The 21,129-nt window shown below is 35.0% G+C and overlaps 1 protein-coding gene across 1 annotated transcript; it reads right to left on the bottom strand.

Annotated features, from left to right (window-relative positions):
* Positions 1-16,314: 16,314 nt before the first annotated feature.
* LOC127845802 (uncharacterized) lies at positions 16,315-19,330 on the bottom strand. The gene is made up of 5 exons (XM_052376955.1): positions 19,131-19,330; positions 18,635-18,819; positions 17,854-18,258; positions 17,498-17,715; positions 16,315-16,933 (listed from the first exon to the last, which is right to left on the bottom strand). Exons 1-5 carry the CDS (start codon positions 19,215-19,217, stop codon positions 16,809-16,811), a joined length of 1,020 nt encoding a protein of 339 aa, XP_052232915.1. The 5' UTR covers positions 19,218-19,330; the 3' UTR covers positions 16,315-16,808.
* Positions 19,331-21,129: the final 1,799 nt, after the last annotated feature.

The raw sequence follows: 21,129 nt of genomic DNA, 5'->3' as shown, positions 1-21,129 counted from the left end.
TGTATGCCAAAATAACACAAATAATAAATAACAAAACACTTTTATTCTATATTTTTGTAATCTTCAAATATTACAGTCCAATAAAAAAATTGATGCAGAAACATCCTTATCATTCCTTTCCATGTATGCATAATGGAACATTCTAAAGTGGGAACCAGTCCAGAATGCTTCAGGTGTGATACATAGCACAACCAGGAACCATGGCAACAATATAAGTTTTATGCAATATCACATGCAGTCTGGGTGCTGTATGTTTCACCAGGTAAACATAAGTCTGGTTCTTCAAGGACATTCTAAATGCCAACGCAATTTAACTATAACGAATTAATATTTTGCAGTTTAAATGGTATATTATGAAGTATTAATTAAACAATTTTTTCAGAAATGAAACAATTAGTTTTTTGCTCTGTATATTGTTTTATTTATTTTAAGTGACCATTGGAATATTGTGTTATAAATCTATTCCAAAAAGTGAAACAGTAAGTAATTGAAGCATTGTGCAAAACTATGCATTGAAAATGTTCCAAATGGTAATAGATGCACCATTAAAATGGTTGCTATGGAAAGCTATCAGATTATATTGAAATTTATTGTATCACAACTGAAAAAACGAGGGAGGAATAAAATATATTGTCCAGGTTTATTGTTGGGGTAAACTTTTCTCTGTGGCTGCTTAGTTATAGAAAAGCATATACATGTTTACCTTTAAAGTATAACAGAAATTAACTATGGTTGGAACCTTTTTCCCAAACTTTTTAAAACATTAAGCATATAAATTGAACCATGAATGTTTGGTAGAACTGAAATTCTTCAAATGAATACTTGTTTCACAAGCCATATTGCATTTTGCATTGATATATTGTACCAAACTGGTCAATATAGTGGTAAGCAAAGTTTCTTCATATACTAATATAACTTTTCATTAACTTAATTTCTGTCAACAATTTGATTAAAAAAGTACCTTTTATAAGATTTAATACACTTAGACATAAGAGTAACACTTACGGTAATCATACATCATAGTTTTTTACTGTCAGGTAAGCGCAGAGGTTTGTTTTTGGGCTCCTCATCTTGGAAACCTGGGTTCAATCGTCACCCCAGGCGCATGTCAGCTTGGTAAGTGGTTGCCATACTGGACAGGTGGGTTTTCCACGGTTACTGGTATTTCCACTCCCCCCACATCGACCACATCAAAATTGAACACACTTCAGTAAAAACTTAATAGCTAGAAATTGAAGCTTTAAAGGCTCTATAAAGGTGACAAATCGAATTACTATGCATATCAACTGGTCTGATTTTTACCGGATTTCAGTTACTCTTGCATAAAAACTGATAATAAAACAGCTTAGGTACAACGTTGTCAAGAATTATGGAAGATAAACCCGTTTTATAATTGGAAGAAATGTTTATATTTTTGCAACTAACGTGATGTGTAGCCTCATAGCGGTGAAATATGCTAAAAATAGCCGAAAGAAAATTCAATTTTAATTCTATTTTAAACATCTTTTAACCAGCAGAAAGTAACTTATTAGATCACTACATACGTTTTAACCATTTAGAAGAGACCTACTTTGTGGGTGATACCGGACAACGTTAAAAATCATCGTTAAATTTTGGTGGCCTGAGTCACTTTCACTTTCTCTTTTCCGAGTAAGAGTAAACAGCGATGTAAATAAACTGATTGTTTGTTAACACAATTGACTTGTAGGGCACTTTATTTTGAGCTCCAAACGAGTTGTATTGCTTAATTTTTATTGTAATGTCCAATAGCATATATATATATATATATATATATATTGTTTTTTGATAACCTTTATGAATAAAATATGAAAAAAATATTTAAAATCGGTAACTAATTATTGATCTTCACCTTTATAGAGCCTTTAATTATAAACTTCCCCATTTCATTAGCATAGTAAAGTTGATCAGGTAGGTAAGTGCTGGGACAGTCATTCCAGATCCGAAGGCGTGGAAGGTCCTCTTTATTAAACTTTGAAATACACACACACACACATGAATCTTCATCGTCTACATATTTCAATTATTGTGATCATTTAGCATGTGCTTTTATTCTTTTTCCATATGTGATGTTAATTTCAATGACCATGGTAGTTTAAATGTGTATACACTTGGGAGAAATTAAATTATATTCAGATTTGCTAGCAAGGACTGAGAATGTTTTTATAAAAGAGGGTCATTACAAAGAGGGTATTAAATTTATATATCATAACTCAAATACTTAATGGCCATCATTTATTCTCCACTTATGTTGATACTATTAACACTCAGTTTTAATTAACTTCCATGATTTTCTTCAAAATTTAACGAAATTGAGCACAGCCATTTGTGACAATATAACTGTAGGCTTTATTTCAAAACAAACACATTTCAATTACTTATATTTGAAAGCCAGGCATGAATTAGTAGCTTTAATCTGCATATATCCCCAGCAGAGGGCATATTATATACAACCTGAACAGTCTCCAGAACTGTCAGACTTGGAACAAACTCCATCATGCTGGCTGGCTGATGATCAGCCGAAAACATATCCGCAGCAATATTTTATTCCGGGCTTAGACCAAACAGCCTTATCTACTGTGCCTACTAGCATAAGATACGTCAGTCTAACACCAAGCATACTGTTACCTGGGATACATTGATAAACATTGTATATGATGCCTGATAGCTGATAAGCATTAGGAGGCTTTCATAAGATTTCTTGGCCAGGTACTGGATGCCAGGTTGTGTAAACAGTATACCGATGGTAGTTTTTTTATTGGTATCTCTAGAAACAATCTATGATAAGCCTCTACTCTGAGAATTCTGTATACGGTTGGCTAGATTACATATTTGAAATCATATTATCACGTTCCAACATACGTTTTGATAAATGATAACGGCATTGAAATTGATGATGCTGCTACTGCTGAAGCAATGCCAATGCTCTTAATACAAAAGCAACAATAAGGATGGAATTGATGATGATGATGATGATTTTGATGAAGACAATACAGTTGAAAACTGATGGCTTGAACTCGTCGAGAACGGTAACAAAAGTTCGAGCCATCCGATTTATAATAAACTTTTGTTTACGAACTTTTACTTTTACTCGTAGTACATTTTCTGCTCCAGTTGAAGAGTACACATATTGATCTAACTCCGTTCTACTTCGTACTACTACCTGTTATGAATTAATATGAACCAAATATATACTTAATACTTTTATTTACCAATATTTCAAAACAGTTTCAAATACAATAAACAATATCATATAGTAAATTATGTCAGCAAGTTTTCACGTAGCACGTTTTCTGGTAACACAGAGCACTAAGGAACAAAACATGCATCAGCACTATATACACATAATTTACATATGCGACAGTATTGCATTGATTTATTGATATATTTTTTTTTAAGAAAAACATTCCCTTCTCAAAAGAAAATGCACCTTTTAACAAAATCCGCTTTAAAAAGTGAATTTTTTGGCATTTTTACCGAAAAATGTATTTTATCTGCACTTTTTCATAATTAAGTGCACTAAAGTGACTTTTTCTGTTTTTTCATTATCTTTCAGTGCATTTTACTGTTCTTTTAGTGCATTTTTTTGCATATAAGTGTATCTTCTGATTTGCCAAAAAAATGCGCTTTCTGTACAAGTGTATTTTTAGTGCATCTTCATAAAAAAGAGCAACACAATAGCAAATAACTGAAGTTAAAGAACAGAGATATAGTGTTTAATACTGATTTCTTTTTTATCTTCACATAATAATAATGGTCTTATTGTTGCAATTTGTCTGCTTATAAAATATGTTAATCAGTAGAGCAGCGTTTAAAAGGGAAAAGTACATTTAAATCAGGCTGTGGGCAACTAATTAAAAATATCGAAAGTGTCAAAATATTATGTGTTCTTGCCAGAATCAATTATATCTCCACATCATAAAAAAGTATTTGAACTTTCTTAGACTAATATTTAACCCAAATACAATTAATGTCTACCACATTGACTTTTTACATACATTTTAGAATTTAAATATCATTTATAATATTATTATTATTTTCTAACACCATTCAGTATGTAATATTGAAATATTCACAATTAAATATCATATGCTAAGTGTGCTGTGTATTATTCAATAAATATTTTGGTGTTAAAAATATGCATACATTTATCAGTGGATATTTCTCAAATGGAGTTTTGCTGATCATATAAGCGATTAGCCATTATAAACATTAATCCATATCAGTCATCCATCTAGGCCTAACAAAGGGGTGTTTATAGACTAGCTAAGTTTGATTGGTTCAGGCACCATCTATTTGACAAGAAACCGTCGGAGACGGGTGATGCTCCCCAAAGGTTTTTTGTCACAATATTGCACTATATATTCAGATAAAAGGAAATGTCTTGAGGGCACAGTAGTTGGGGGGCAATATTTTTTCATAGTAAATTCCAAAAGGCCATAACTCTGTGAAAAATCATCCGACCAGAACCCGCTGATAATATGCACATCTCCTCTTGGTAGTAAAGCTTCCCATAAAGTTTCATTGAATTTCGGTCATTAGTTGCTGAGAAATAGCCCGGACAAAAATTGTGCACGGACGGACACACGGGCGGACAGACGAAGCGGCGACTATATGCTCCCCCCAAAATAAATATTGGGGGAGCATTAAAAGTGCAGTGTAACCATTTAGGTTGATTTGCTATATTGTCTATTTCCTTTGCTATAAGGGTCATTTCAAAACTTCTGCTTTAAGATTGAAATCAGGGTTTTTTTTTACGTTTTTTTTTTGTTTCCATCATTTTGATGTTGATGTTGGATTTTTGGAATTGGGTTTGTTGCGATGTATTCTTTTAATTTATCTTGATTTATAAAGATACTTGGGACATAGCTTTTTGCATCGTTTCTTCCTTTACCAGAACAAACTTCGAGCTCTGCTGTACTAATGTATTGGTAAAACCTCAAAGAATTCAAGAGGAGCTTGAGGAACATTAACAGCTCATGATATTTCCCCAGATGAGAGTCGCTTGGTTTACGTTCCAAGAGAATAAACACACAAATAATATGTTTGTTCTAAACGATTAATAAACATTTCATGATTTGTGAAAACAAATGATATTGCCTTAATAATGTTTGATTGGTCATTGTCGACTCGGGTATTACTTACATGTAACCCGGGTACGACTTAAGTGTACTTACATGTACCCCGGGTACGGTAAATATACTTAAACGAACCTGGAAAACTTAAAGCTAAATCTTTCGTTGTCGGTTATTTTTTTAAATTAATTTTATTGACATTTATGTCAATTTTCTGTCAAATGGCCTCAATATTATCGAAACTGATACTCAAAAAGCATGTTGATGCAGTTTTTTATGAGAGAAGTTTGTTTAAGATAAACAGTATCGTTTTGCGGTAATCGGTAGCGCGTGCAACGACATCGGATTTTGGGCAGGAATACAACTTGGGTACAGTCTAATATTGACCGGGTAAGATTAAGTATATTTACCTAACCCTGGTACATGTGTGATAAGTGCAGGTGTTTTATCTGATTTTGTAGGAAGGACCTGGCCTTTTTTGGGTGAAAAAAATCACGTGAAAGGCCGGATTTTGGGGAAAATAAGGAAAGTCTAAAATAATCAATTTAACATATTTTACTCTTTTTTTAACAAATTCAAGGCAACAGATAATTTAATCATGCAATATTTTCTATTTTCTACACTGGATCAGATTAACTTATATATTTATAGTTGTTGTTTTTTTGGAATTGGGATTTTTTTATTGGGAAAAAAACAACCAGATTTGCATTGGGAATGAGACCGAATTTCGGGCCCATGGCATAGGGCGGGAAAGGCCTGGTAAATGGCCACAATTTTTTGGCGGAGGAGTTCAGGGTAATTACTGATTAGTTTGGTAGGTACAGCAACGCCACAAAACCTCTGAAACTATCCATTGATAGAGACACTGGGGTTTTCACGCAAAACTGAGTCACTATTGTTTGCATCTTAAGTGCCATGGAGCCATACTATTGAACTACTCGTTCAGTAAAATGTAACCAATTTCGGTGTAATATAAAGACAGGAAAACAAATTACCGGTACTGATTAACAATTGCACATTAATACAATTTTGACTTTTAAAATTGGGGATTATGTAGATTCTATCAAATAATGAGTCCCGTGCATAGTGTCAGACGTTGTTTATAGCAAAGCTACATTGACGGTTGAGTCTACTGACGCAAACCTTGTTCAGTCAGAGGAAGATTATCGTATGGAACATGAAGCTCAAGAGCCCAGATTTAGACCGTTGCTTATTTCAAGCATGGCTTCAGTTAAGAGTGTTTAATGTAATAAACTCGTTAAGTGTGTTGATAGAAACAGGACTTTGCAGGTAATCATTCATCACTTCGATGTTAATATGCAACTTATTATTTGCACATGTTTTATAAAGTTTTCAGCATAATTAATAAATTCCCCAAATTGGATGATAAAAGTTAATTTTCCCAATTTGGCATGCACCTGAACCATTCCCATAGTATACTTAAGAGTACCCGGGGTACATGTAAGTAGTACCCGAGCCAACAATGACCACTCGAACCTTAATGATGCAAGCACTTATATGAGAAGATAACACTATTCGATAATCAGTCACGAAGTATGTTAAAATGTCCGGAAAATACTCGTCAACTACTACCATGTTTAAAGAAAAGTGCCATATGTTTGTAGTGTTTTCACGGTTAGGTCTTTGTGGGGTTCGTCTACAACTACAGCAATCACTAGCAACGACATTAAATATAATACTCACGTTGACATCGACTGGAATCCTCGTCAGGATGCACCAAACGTCCTCGTCGTCTTTGAGGGAAACTCGTCGGCTACACTCGTCGGCCCGCCGAGTACACTCGTCGGCTCGCCGAGTACACTCGTCAGGTACATGTCACGGAATGGCACTTAAACCTTCTGGGAATACTCCTCCAGAAAAACACGTATTACGACACAGTCACAGGCTAACATAATCAGTCGTCACAGGCTTACAATTACTCCTTGCAATACTCACCTAGGGAGAATACGGCTACTCACATCAACCGCCCGTGCACAAGAGAGCGTAAAAACTCGTGCTCTTAGTAAGCTATCTTCTGATTGGCCACTGGTTTCCAATTATGAGGCGTGTGCGCGTTTCGTAGGCCGGGCACCGGCACAACATGTTAGTTGCCAGAAATTAACTTTCAGTAAAGTCTCCAACAAAGTGTCAATGCCCACTCACCCTTTTAATATCTGCACAGATCACCACTTGTAACTTAACGTGTTTTTTAAAGCTTCTTCAGGTAACAGTATACTAAATAACCGTTTCATGTAGGGCTGTACTCTCTAAAAAGTAACAAAGTTGATTCGAAGGCATGTTGTACACTTTAAACTTTTGTTTTGGCTTTATCATTTGGAGAAAGTAGTAGGGCGTGAATAGGTGTTCACTACTAAATCCCTGATATATGATAAATTAGAGACAAAACAAAAACATTGCACTGAAAAAGGTTACATTCCACTAAAAAACGGTCGGAAAAAAAGTTGCAAAAACAGTCGATTTTGACTTTTGATCTTTCTTGATTAATACATGACATATCTTTTTTAGTGCACAAATCGACTCCGGTAAATTGGCCTTTAAGAAAAGGTATGGTTATGGGGGTCTCTATGTGCAAAATGTTGCATTTATTTTCGCTTATAGATGTCGCTTTTACATTGAATTATATAGGGAAATTATTTAGTATATTTTGACCTTCATCATATTGTTGTTGTTGTTGGTAATAAAATTATTCGATATTTGTTGTTATTGTTCGATCCGTTTAAATACCGTACCCAAAATTCACGAGTAACGTCTAAAACTAAATATGAAGATGAATTTACAACAATGACATTGACAACTTGTAGTATAAAAATGTACTACAGTACTTTGCTCTATATATATTCAGAGCCAAGTACTGTAGACATGGAAATTTGAAAGGTTATTTAATTATACTACAAGTTGTCAATGACATTGTCTCAAAATCAGAAATCTAAAACACCCTACAGGTAGAGGTGGAGAGTTTAAAAAGAAGGGTAAAGATCTAGATCTTCACACGAATCACAAGATTTGGACAAACATGCATGCGAAAGTGTAGAGCAATGATTATTGTGCATGGTACTTCTTCTCATTTGTATCTATATACACCAATGAAGTTTCTCGTTGATGTCTTATATAATTTCTGAGATTAAGCGCAGATAAGTTTGTGACAGACAGAACAGACTGACGTACAACGCCTTTATCCCTATGCTTTTGACAGCAGATAATAAACATTGAGGGATGGGCCTTGTGCTTGACGGTTTCAGGATTTTAATATTTATATACTGGTATCTTCATCCTCTTCAAAACATGGGAAATAGTGTTAAGCTGTGCCATCAGAATGTATGCAGAATATGTATTCAAAGGGTATTAAATCTATTGGTTGTGTATATGTTTAAAAAAAACTGTATCTATATTTTTATCCAATTGGAGAGAATAAGAAATCTTTATCGAGAAGCATTTATAATGTTTAATTTTATGTTTATAGTATGTGTTAATAAATACATGAATAAATATGAGGGATACTCCCCGAAGTTAACCCCCTTTAGATTGAAACCAACGATACGATGTATTGTAAAAATAGCATAATTTTAGGCAGGCGCATTAAACTTACCTGTATTGTCCGATATCAATTTTTAATCCTTAAAATTAAAATGTGGGACAATCGAAAGTAACCCAAATTTACTTCCTTACAACATGGTTTCATAAACAACAGATGACAGACGAATGTTTGGTCACTAAACACATTTATCATCATTCATGTTTTCTCTTGGTAGATTTGCTGAGCGGTCATTTCGTGGAGTAATTAAACGCTAAAAAATGTTTTCTTAAATTAGATTTGGTACATATATGTATTGTAAAAAATATATAAGTAATTTGTCCATAATGGATTGTTAGATACTATACATTTCGTAGATATTTGCAAGTTTAATCATAATAATAAAGTGTTCAATAACTTTTATATTTTATTTTACAAATTGATTGCTAAACATATAACATCCTTATCGGTAACCTGCAAATAAAAACTCCGTCATTACTTATAAAGATTATCCGTTATGGCAAAACAACATGTGGAAAACAAGCAATTACGTTTGACCACGACGAGGGTAAACCACATTTGCAAAAACGCGAAACATTAAATAAATATCAATGCGCATAAATTGACAGTTCAATTGCAGCGTAAGTAGTTTTTTTGTAAGGTATATGTTAAAATTCATAAATATTTTCATTAATTGAAAAACAAATTCATTCCGTTTACGAGAACATTTAAATAGTGTAATCCCGTAAGGGTAGTTTTTCTTTTATAAACTAGATATAGCAACAAATTGTCGGACAGATATATCCATGTTGTATATATATGAAAAAAAATTATTTAGTCGAACATAAACATCTGATGTAAACCTTTGTAATGCGTTGACCATGTTCAAATTGTTGCATGCTCAACAACATTTGCTTCTTGCCGTTCTTATAGATAATTACTTTTACATTTTTCTAAAGATGATAGACAAATGCCAAGGTTAAGGCACTGAGAACAGGAGATGGCCCCAATTCTAGGTATATAATTTGTCAGTCACATTACTCATACCTAAAGGATAATGTTCCTATTTTTATTCTTGAACATAAATTTGTTAACCCAAATCCGTACAGAATATACATGTATACAGATTATATTGGTAGAATAAAACTATCCGCTCCTTAGCGCAACATCGGAAGTTGCATTGGCGCATTTGTTAATTCATCTTAAAAGAGGTGGCGACCGTGGTAATCGGCCATGCGGTTAAGTCAATTAACCGGTTTTCTGAAAAGCGGTACTTGAGGTTTAACAAGGCCGTCCCGATGTTATATGATACGAAGAAATTGTTGTTTTGTGCATATTCCAACATTAGGTAAGCTCCACGTTTGATGCATTTAATACCTACCTGTTTTTACAGGTAACAAAAAGTACATCATGTGAAGCGTCATTGTTGTTTAAAATCTCCTGTGGATCACGCCACTTTCATTTCTTTTAAAACTGCGTGAATCATACGATTATTTGCGCCAGTGAGTACATGACCTTCATTATTGATGGCAGTTGAAGCAAACCTTTTATCTATTGACAGTCGTTGCAATGTTTGCTGCTAAATCTCTAAGCAATCACTCCGAATCACCTTGGCTAGAGTTTGGCATCCGGTAAAAAAAACACCAAATGCATTCACATGAGATAAATGTTGGTACATGAATATAGTGCGATAATTATTGTATATGCTCACTGATGCTTTGCATTTGTTACAGTGATGTTCAATCTTTTGGTTTCGCTCATGCACTCTAATGATATATGAATATATGCAAATTATCACACAATTGAAATATAAAAGATGTGACGCTAAACTTGCACCAGCTTTCTATAGCTATAGACACTTTCACTCCACATACCAATTACCTACCGTCGTGCATTTTATGGCAACCCACTTCAATCTTGACAAACGCAAACAGCAATTATGCACAGGGACGGGGATTCCGGCAATACATTAATGTTGACTCCTTTTTGGGCCAATGCAATTTTCATTTACGTATTGTATCTACATAAGTGTTTTTGTTAAATAATTGAAGATGCGGTGGCGTAATAGAATATGTCGTTCAATATGTACTGTGTGTCACATATGCTTGTTGGGAAATTGTTTGGGAATTCAGGACTGGCAACGAGCAATAAAAAGAAGCGAGACTCCAGCTGCTGGAGCAGTATTGAATTATTATTATAAACAATTAGTTGGTCCTTTATTTAAGGCAAGTGACCGATTGCCCAAACAGTACAAAACAGCACAAATACAAAACAACATAAACACATATAAGAATAAAGCTGGGGTCACCGCCTTGGAACGGTCAATGCAAAGCATTGGGGGATTAAACCGGTTTTAGAGCGCTCAACCTCACACTTGACCCAGGAATATTCATTAAACATTTAAGTGTAAATAAAATTTAACCTCATAGCATTGTAACTCAAATTAAACAATAATACAATGTAATTAAAACGCATTCAATTAAATACCATTTAATTACTCAATGGTAGGAAAGATACCAGTGCAACAGAGTTACAACTTTTTGAGGAACGATGAAATGAAACTACGAACAAATGTCATCTACATTCCTTCTATATAGAAAAAGATTTTAGAATATAGTGTCATGAAGTTAATTTTTTAGATCATAATCGCGCAAATACAGGAAGAAGCAGCAATAATGGGTGTAAAAGATTCATATTACATAGCTTGGTTGTTTATGTGACTGCTGAAAAATAAATCAAACAAGAAACGCCCGTCAGAGAGACAATATAACTAGAAATAACGCGGCAGAGGCCGACGCGTATCCCCACGCCGCATGTCTGACCCAGGGGCGCTCCAGGGTTGGTAATGGGGCCATGCATAGTTGAGATTGACCGTATTGTCAAAAGAGAAGTTCAGTATCAATTAGAAGTGAATCGATGTAGAAATGAATAATTATAGTAAAAGGCAATTTTGGGTGGGCGTGGGCTATGTTGGCGGGGCACCTCAGGGTTGGCAATGGGGCCATGCATAGTTGAGATTGACTGTATTGTAATAAGAGAGGTTCAGTATCAATTTGAAGTGAATCGGTGTAGAAATAAGGAAATTATAGTAAAAGGCAATTTTGGGTGGGCGTGGCCTATGTGGGCGGGGCACCCCAGGGTTGGTAATGGGGCCATGCATAGTTGAGATTAACCGTATTGTCATAAGAGAGGTTCACTATCAATTTGAAGTGAATCGGTGTAGAAATGAAGAAATTATAGTATAAGGCAATTTTGGGTGGGCGTGGCCTATGTGGGCGGGGCGCTTCAGGGTTGGTAATGGGGCCATACATAGCTGAGATTGACCATATTGTCATAAGAGAGGTTCAGTATGAATTTGAAGTGAATCGGTGTAGAAATGAATGAATTATAGTAAAAGACAATTTTGGGTGGGCGTGGCCTATGTGGGCGGGGCGCCCCAGGGTTGGTAATGGGGTCATGCATAGTTGAGATTGACCGTATTGTCAAAAGAGAGGTTCAGTAACAATTTGAAGACAATCGGTGTAGAAATGAAGATATTATAGTAAAATAACCTTAAAAGTGAGTAAAAATCTCTGACCCGGCCTCACCCCAACCCCCATAACTTTTGACCCAGGGGTCAGATCAAAATTCCAAATAGGGCAGCGTCGCTCATATGCTCATAGCTACCATGTGTGTAAGTTTCAAAGTTCTAGTGCTAATAGTGTAGGAGGAGATAGTAGCCAGGACGGACGGACTGACGGACGGACGGACGGCAGAGAAAACCACAATATCCCCACGCTTTTCAAAAAGCGTGGGGATAATGACAATTTTGGGTGGGTGTGGCCTATTATGGGCGGGGCGCCCCAGGGTTGGTAATGGGGCCATACATAGTCGAGATTGACCGTTTTGTCATAAGAGATGTTCAGTATCAATTTGAAGTAAATCGGTGCAAAAATGAAGAAATTATAGTAAAATGCAATTTTGGGTGGGCGTGGCCTATGTGGGCGGGGCGCCCCAGGGTTGGTAATGGGGCCATGCATAGTTGAGATTGACTGTATTGTCATAAAAGAGGGTCAATCACAATTTGAAGTGAATCGGTGTAGAAATGAAGAAAATATAGTAAAAGGCAATTTATGGTGGGCGTGGCCTATGTGGCCGGGGCGCCCCAGGGTTGGTAATGGGGCCATGCATAGTTGAGATTGACCGTATTGTCATAAGAGAGGCTCAGTATCAATTGAAGTAAATCGGTGCAGAAATGAAGAAGTTTATGTAAAATAGCATAAAAAATGAGTGAAAATCTCTGACCCGACCCCGCCCCAACCCCCATAACTTTTGACCCAGGGGTCAGATCAAAATTCCGTCACTGTCACCGTCGCACATATGCTCATAGCTATCATGTATGTAAGTTTCAAGGTTCTAGTGCGAATAGTCTAGGAGACGCAGGTGGCAAGGACGGACGGACTGACGGACAGACGCACATCACCACAATATCCCCACTTTTTCTCCGAAAAACGTGGGGATAATTCAAATTGAACGCATTTAACCCAGTGACCTATGCATAAAAAAGTTAAAGTATGTGGTATGAAGAAATATAAAAGCGATGACGTCACTAAAATCAGTGTAGCCAGGAACAGAGATACTATTATACAGAGTGTATAACCGTTACCAAAATAGCATTGAGCTACGTAAACGTGAACATGCCAAATATGATTAAACTACCAATATATGGTGTAAGGCGTCCGACGGGATGTTTTATATTATCATAAACAATGCATTGCTGTTAAATATTCCTTGGGGACGTCTACCGGAAAGCAATATTTTCTATGTCATTTTTGTTTTTAAAATTGAGCACATATATCCGTCAAACGAATGCCTACATGCATGGACAGTCCCAAGCTTTGAAATATATGCAAAAGAACACTAGATCAGAAAAACATTATCTTTGACAACGAAAACGAATTGTGCAACTACCAATCAACAATCAATTTAAAAAATAACTATGGAATGCTCCTTTACAAAGATTGTTCATATTATGTACCTGAGATTAAACTGGTCGTGTCCAGTGAGGTCACATTGTATCTCGGGCATTGCCATGAAAGATATTCTGCATCAATTACTCATACATTGCCAGTAGGTACACATCCAATTGTTAAATTCCTGTTAAATCGGATATACAGTTTTCAAACAAGTTTTCGATTCTAACAGTCAAGACAATTCCAAAACTGCATGTTGTAGACAGCTGTAGGGGTTGTCTTTCTTGTTGATTACAAAGGCTAAAAATTGGGAGTCCCAGTAATAACTTGTTTTTCCTTATTGTACATTGTGCAACACATTTCTCAGCAATGTGAATTTAGGTGAGCAATGAACAGCCATCATGCACCTCTTGTTCAATATTTGCCATTTGTTATACTTTTTTTGTTTTCAATATCGAGAAGCCGATTTAAAATCCGAAATTGAATGTATTTGGTTTTATTGTTATGCCTTATTTGTTGATGTTCGTTTGCCATTAATTAAAATCATATTGATAAAACATGTATGTTGATCAATATTGTCTGAATTAACATTAGCTTGCTTTAGAGGTGGTTTAATTTCAGACTCTTTAGCTTAGTACTATTTCAATTGACCAGCATCATGCGAAAGTTGGTCTTTTGTCATATGCGGCCATCATATATCCAGAGCAGACAGCGCTTCTGCACAGTCTTTCGAGGAGGAGCTACCCTGGCTGCATATGGCATAAGACCCATTTTCACACAACGCAGTTCAATTGGAGGTGATATTGAAAAATGCAGCATAACAATTTGCTAAATTTAGAAATTGTGAGGAAAAGCTTTGATTATTCTATTTTTCTGCTTCCAGTGGCTCCAGTGGCCCTGCTAAAAGATATCCATAAATTGACACAATTGTGTTTCTTTTAAAATGTCTCATGCGTTTGCGTGGGGGGGGGGGGGGGGGGGGTGAGGTTCAAAGTTTATTAGGTAATTCCGAGCCTAATTATTTTACTAGACTATCGCGAAAGTAGAGACGAATTTTGAAAATTCATGTAGCTGTGATTTCCAACTATTTGTGTTTAAATTAAAGACATCTAGTTTTGTGGTGGTTTTGTGCTCTGGTGGAGACTGGAGCGACAGAAAGATACAACGCGATTTTACTTTTATTTCCAGATCGAGGTGCTTGAAGGCAAATATTTCCTTTGTGTTCTTTCCGATCAGTCCAATTGACAGACTATTGGCTGTTTTGATTGCATATAGAGGTTGGTTCTTGATCCGGTGTCGGAAGGTTGTACATCAGCATGTGCCTTTAAATAATCTAAACATATGTATGCTACTGCGTTTCGATTCACGACAAAAGCAGATGGTCTTCGTGCACGTTCTATATTAAATAATGACAAGGGATTCATTCAGTATTCACTGCGTTTATAATCAACTCGTATCTGCGTATTACTCTTGAAATTAAGATTGAAATTGGAAAAAGGGATAATGTTATATAAACGCAAAGTTTATAATAAAATAGTTTTTGTTTCGTATAATTTATTACATTAAGACTAGATGCTTAAAATACAACCTTAATATACCGTTGTTCTTTGTATAATGTAAATGGAATCTTGCCTAATAACAAAACAGTCGGTCCAATATATAGAAGTCACACAAATGACCTAAACAATTAAACATTTCATTCATGGACGCTTTGCCGTCAAGTCCGCTTTATATGCCCACGTTTAAAATAATCCAAGTAAGCATACGCACGTAAGTAATAGTTTTAATCTAGTTTGTGTATGTTTGCAAATCATGACCAGTCGATGCATAACATGGCAGTTACAAAAAGAAACACATAACGGTACTTAAATTGCATTTACAAACGTTTGTATTGGGTCGAATGCCAATCTAATCCTAACTGGTAAAAACAATAATTTCCTCCGATGGATAATATGCAATTATCTGATACGGAATCTTACAAAACACGAAACTTTTTGTGGAACTTGATCTTGGAAACTTTACTTATGGTAAAATCAACATGTGTTAATTGAATAAACAGTGTGGGAACACTATACAAACTGTTCGTTATTGCGTCATAACCTATTATATAACACACTTTCGTGTCACATATTTATATCATGCATAATATTTAAAACAAAACCTCAGTTAGCTAGTGAAAAGTTTTATTTTACTAACACTATAAAGCTGAATACTATAAAGCCACGTCGAATGAAGAATGGCATATAAATGGACATTCCATCGATACACAATGGCATTTCACATACTGTTAGTCTAAGAAACTCTTCGGCATTGGACGGATAAATTCAAACCGTGCTGCCTACTGTGTAAAATACACTTTTTATCTATTTAAATGCTCTACAATGCAAAATCGTGTGAAGGCCTATATTATTATATTCGATATTTCGGTTATAAATTACAACTGATGTTTTAAAATATATATTAAACTTGAACATTAACAAAATTACAACACATATCATGAAATCATTAACGAAACAATCACCCCTGAGTTACGATGAGGTTATGGTTAAATGCATTGCACTAGCATATTGCACTTGTATAAGAGACAATCATAACATGTAAAGTCTAACATTTTCATCTTATATAAAGCCGTAAATATTTTTTTATTCACATTGGAAATACGATTTAGAAAATGATGTATTTAACTCCATTTGGATTGTAAACATTGTCCACAAAAAGACACAATTTCAAACAAACATCATTCTTAAGAATTTTATTCACTAAAGAATATCATATGCATTTTCATATAATACGGCACCATAGTTCAAAATAAAGGTGTAAGTTGGGTAATGTTTAAAGAGACTAGACTCGCGAAAAGCACGATTTCAGGTCCTCCTGGAAACCAAGATCATTCGCGACCAACGTCTTTATATTCACTTTCAATATACCACGTACGCAGACAGTCGGATGTAATGCACGCTTAAGGCTAAAGACGATGCCCATTTGGAATACATATTTTTAACATATATTTTAATTTACAATACCAGCTCATTTATCAAGCATTTTAAATAGCAATAAAATTATATACATGCCATGTTTTTATTTAAGGTAAAACTTAGCTACACCGCATTGCATAACTATAACATGACTATACACGAACAGCTGTTGGTCAAACATTAATGGTCTCGAAAACAATTTTAAAACAAAACAAAATGTGTGCTCCCCGTCGTCATTTTATTGATATGCAACATCTTAAAATGTGCCCCGTGAAAATGAATCTACGACGTCCCTGACAATTCGCATGGTGTTATGTGAACGTTGAGCTTGGTCCTCTATCTGACGTAACGTCGCGGTGACGTCAAAGACGTATTTCTTTCCTGGAATAACATACACTGTTTAAAGATGTGAAATATATGTAATGTTTCTAAAATATGAATTCTTCTCAAAAACGCAAACCAAGAAGCCATCTATAACGGAACTTGTGTATTGGCATTGTTAGCTCGAAACAGTGTCGCCATGCAATTAACCTTAGTAATGAAAGGTAATCTATTTTCATATGAGAGCATGCGCTTGGTTGTTTTAATAATCACACATCTGGATTTGCCTACTTTATGTTTGACACGCATACTTAATACCTGTCTGTTTGAATTTTCTGTTCATGATACAACAATTTTTAAGATTAATAATGATGTGCTAATTGTTATTCAATAATGCGCTGACAATGCGTAGTAAGAATGTTTGTAGGCTATTTTTTAAATTTGTAAAACACCCAAGTACGAGCTATTATGCTGAAAGAAGAACATAGATTTTATATAGGATACAAAAATATTGTATGCAATATTTTATCCTACGATAAACGTTGTGCGTACTAGCAGTGTCTGTGTTAAGGGAACACTGCCACCACAACATCGTATAATTCCATAACTTGGAAAGTATTTAACCTATGAATGACTGCTCTGCCATATCTCTCACGCTTGCAGGCACTTCGTCGTCATGATAAAATGTCTTCATTTCCCCCAGACTTCTGTAGGCGGCGTTTGCTTGATCTTTATCGCACATGCGTACTGTCAAACAACGTGGCGATTGTCCAACCTGGCAAGTGTTAATATCAACTTTGCCTCCATCTTGAGTAATTCTCATCATCTCAGAAAAAGGGATGCTGCAAGTAAACCAATATTTCATCTTATTTTATAATAATTTTATTGACTTTATCTGCAGATTGTTAAAGGTTTATGACCATTTACGTTGCTGAACTGTCCGTTTTATCCTACATATCTTAAGCTTTTAGTCTACAAACCTTAAAGTGCGCCCGTGCCTGTCGTATTCAATCTTCAGACCTGAAGAACCGATCAGCAATGCAATTATTCCTAACGTGTTTCCAGTCACATGCCGCTCGAATCCATACAATGGCAAAGTGGATGCTAACTCGAGTAATTTCATCTGCGCCTGTCGTTTACTCAGTCCTGACATTTTCTTGCAAAACCCCATTATCCTTTGTAACACATCTTCGGATACTTCCGTTTCAGGCGTCAGCATTTTACAATATGTTTCAAAAATGCTGTCAGCAGTTGTGTTTCTTTCGCTGCCGGGTCCATGGTGCGCCTGCGCAATGAGAGTGACCAGTTGGATAGCTTGTTCCTGTGACGATGGCTTAAGTGTGCCATCTCGAAGGTCTTGCAGCAACTGCCTGTAGAGGTATTTCCTTGAAAAAAAGATTGCTTTGTTCTGCTGGAACAATAACCATTACATTTGGCTGCACTTTGCGCAATTTCCGTTTTAACTTAAAACAATGGTGTAAAAGAGATGAATAAAAATAGAAAACATATCGACGAATAAACAATTAATAACAGAATATAAATAACGTATACTGGCAATAGATTCTTTGCGGTTTGTAACATGACACAGCGCATTATAATAAGTATAAATAAAACTTTATTTTTTACTCGTTGTGAACGAAATATTTTGTTGTCTTTCTGCGAAAGATCCTGATATTCTCCAGAAGATATTTTTTCTACGACAACTTGCATTATAATAATACGAATACAAAGTATTAAGTAGAAACTGATTTATTTAATTACCTTGTATTAACATCGAGCTGCTGAGGTTGTATGTAGAACTTTACTCTCAGGGTCAGAGCGGTATAATTCTTAAATTCTCCACTGATCGTGTTTCTAAGATGGAGCCATTTGCATCGGCCTCTAGAGGTGCGTACTCTTATTCCAAACAAATTAACAGCATGTTGTAGATTCAGCTGGATTAGAGTCTGAAAATGCGGGATTGTACAATTTTAAATTTAAACCATTTCATGCTCGAGAGTGTTTTGTTTTATGAAAAAGCAATCTTAGTAAAGGTAATAAGAGCGCAGTATGATCACACATTAAGATGTCGCAATCCTGGTGCAATTGTGACCGCCCGTCGACAATACAAGTAACAATTTCCATCATACTCACACCACACAATCTGAAAATGTTCACATGTAAAGTTGTTAGCGGCAGAGATTAAATAAATCCAAGGTCTATAAGTGTAGAGGAAATTACCACATATCAATTAATTGAACACCTTCGGTGTACATACCTGGTCAAGTATTTCCTGCCCAAAGGCCCTCTTCTTCACAGAAATCCACGTTTCTTTGATTAACGTTTCTATCTTAAACGACAGCATTTAAAATTTAAAATAAATGCGAAGGATCTTGAAAGAAAATAACGTCTTCAAACGGCATCTCTTTCAGTAGCCTGCTTAAATGCAGGGGCAGTTGAAAAATGACGGTCATGAATTAGTGGCATGGCTTTTATAATGTTTTTTGAAGTCACATGATCGCATGATTAACATGGTGATACTTCTTTGTTGATGATTTCATTTATATAGATAAAAATAACTGATGGGAAACCGTGTATGTTAATCACTGTATGTAATAAACGTGTATAAACATGTTGACTGCCTGTGTTCTTTTGTTGTGATCTGACAGTCATATCTTTTTTATATGTATGCACGCTGTTTAAATGTACTTCGATCCTAAAGATATACTGATGTAAAACGAAAGTGTGAGGTAACACAAAATAATCGCTTCGTTTGAAAAAAAAGTTATGTAATTTTAAAACAGTTAATATGTAAACATGGACCTCAAAGGAAAACTAATTATTAGGTTCTTTGGTTATTTAAAAGTGTGGTATTTAACATAATTTCCAACCTTTTCATGAACAGATCTTCTTCTTGTCTTCATAAGCTGTACAGGTCATTTCCAGGGCGGTCTTTTGAGCATATTGTACATCATTTGAATAAAAATACACCATTTTGTAAACCTTATACAAATAAAAATTCTAATGATAAGTTCTTGAACACTGATCAGTAAATTTTCGAAGTACAAATGCGATATTTTGTCTATGTTTATGTATGTTTTCCAATGTGCTGCATCAATATTCTTAACATATTTCTTATAAAGCGTATTTTATAGTTTGGGCCCTAAGTTTGCTAACATTATGTCGGCCTAAATGATAATACGTGATACGGGCATACCAGGAATAGGTCATTATGCAAAACGAGTACTTTTGACAAGGTCGTTCCAGATTTACCTACTTATATGCATAACAAAATATAGGTTATTACGTTTTAGACGGTTGTTTGTATCATGATGCAAAAATGGGAGTAGTGCGTGCAAACAGACACATGACATTTCATAAATATTCCAAAATGGAAACCCAGATATGATGTGCATGCAAATTAACTAAGTCAAGTGGCCCTACTTGTTTTTCGTTGAAACAATGTACTAAAATGTGAAGTTCATAAAGTAACAATACCGTTCTTTTGTTCACTGTACTTAAATCATGCCAGCATCTTCTATAATTATTTGAATCGGTTGGTGCATTTTTGTCCAAACAGTGATGCAGAATTCTTAAATGTATTGACACGATTTTGTTCAATAAACATTTCCATGTTGTTGTTTTTTTCCTTAAGATGGTATCCACTTGCAACTCTTTCTGAAAACAATAGTTTATGATAAACATTTAATACTGCATCGTATAGCTGTTTTTTTTATAATATTTAAATGTTTTAAAATGCTTCACATACTAGTACCGGTATATACAATCGTTAAAAACTGCACAATGCATATGTTAAAGAAATTAATAAAACACCACTATAAATATCCATTCACATGCATAAATCAGCATTATGCAAATAACCAATATCTTAACGTAAAACTGAATAGTTTCCTGATAATGATATTTAAATTTAGAATCTTAACACTTTGTATCATGCAGTATATATGTAATTTTAGATAGAAGACGCCCTAATGGCTTTGAAAGCACAGATAGCATTGGTTTGTTATGTATACCCATAAAAAGTATTACATTAAGTAATAAATTATTTATCCTGTATTATTTTACAGAAAAATATCCTGTCATTTTTTAACAATGAATTAAACAAAAGTAAGTAAAATTCTTAAGAATGTTAAAAACGGTAACATTAAGAAAACACTGCGTGTGTTTGTGTGACCTCGATCCTATTCATTTTTTGCAACATCACCAACGCCATATGCTATGTTTACAAAAAATACCACTATCAAAGATGTTGATAA

This window comes from Dreissena polymorpha, chromosome 9, assembly GCF_020536995.1.
Source record: "Dreissena polymorpha isolate Duluth1 chromosome 9, UMN_Dpol_1.0, whole genome shotgun sequence".
Classification (NCBI taxonomy): Eukaryota; Metazoa; Mollusca; class Bivalvia; order Myida; family Dreissenidae; genus Dreissena; species Dreissena polymorpha.
The sequence above is the reverse complement of the archived record's forward strand: the minus strand, read 5'-3'. Positions and strand labels throughout refer to the sequence as shown.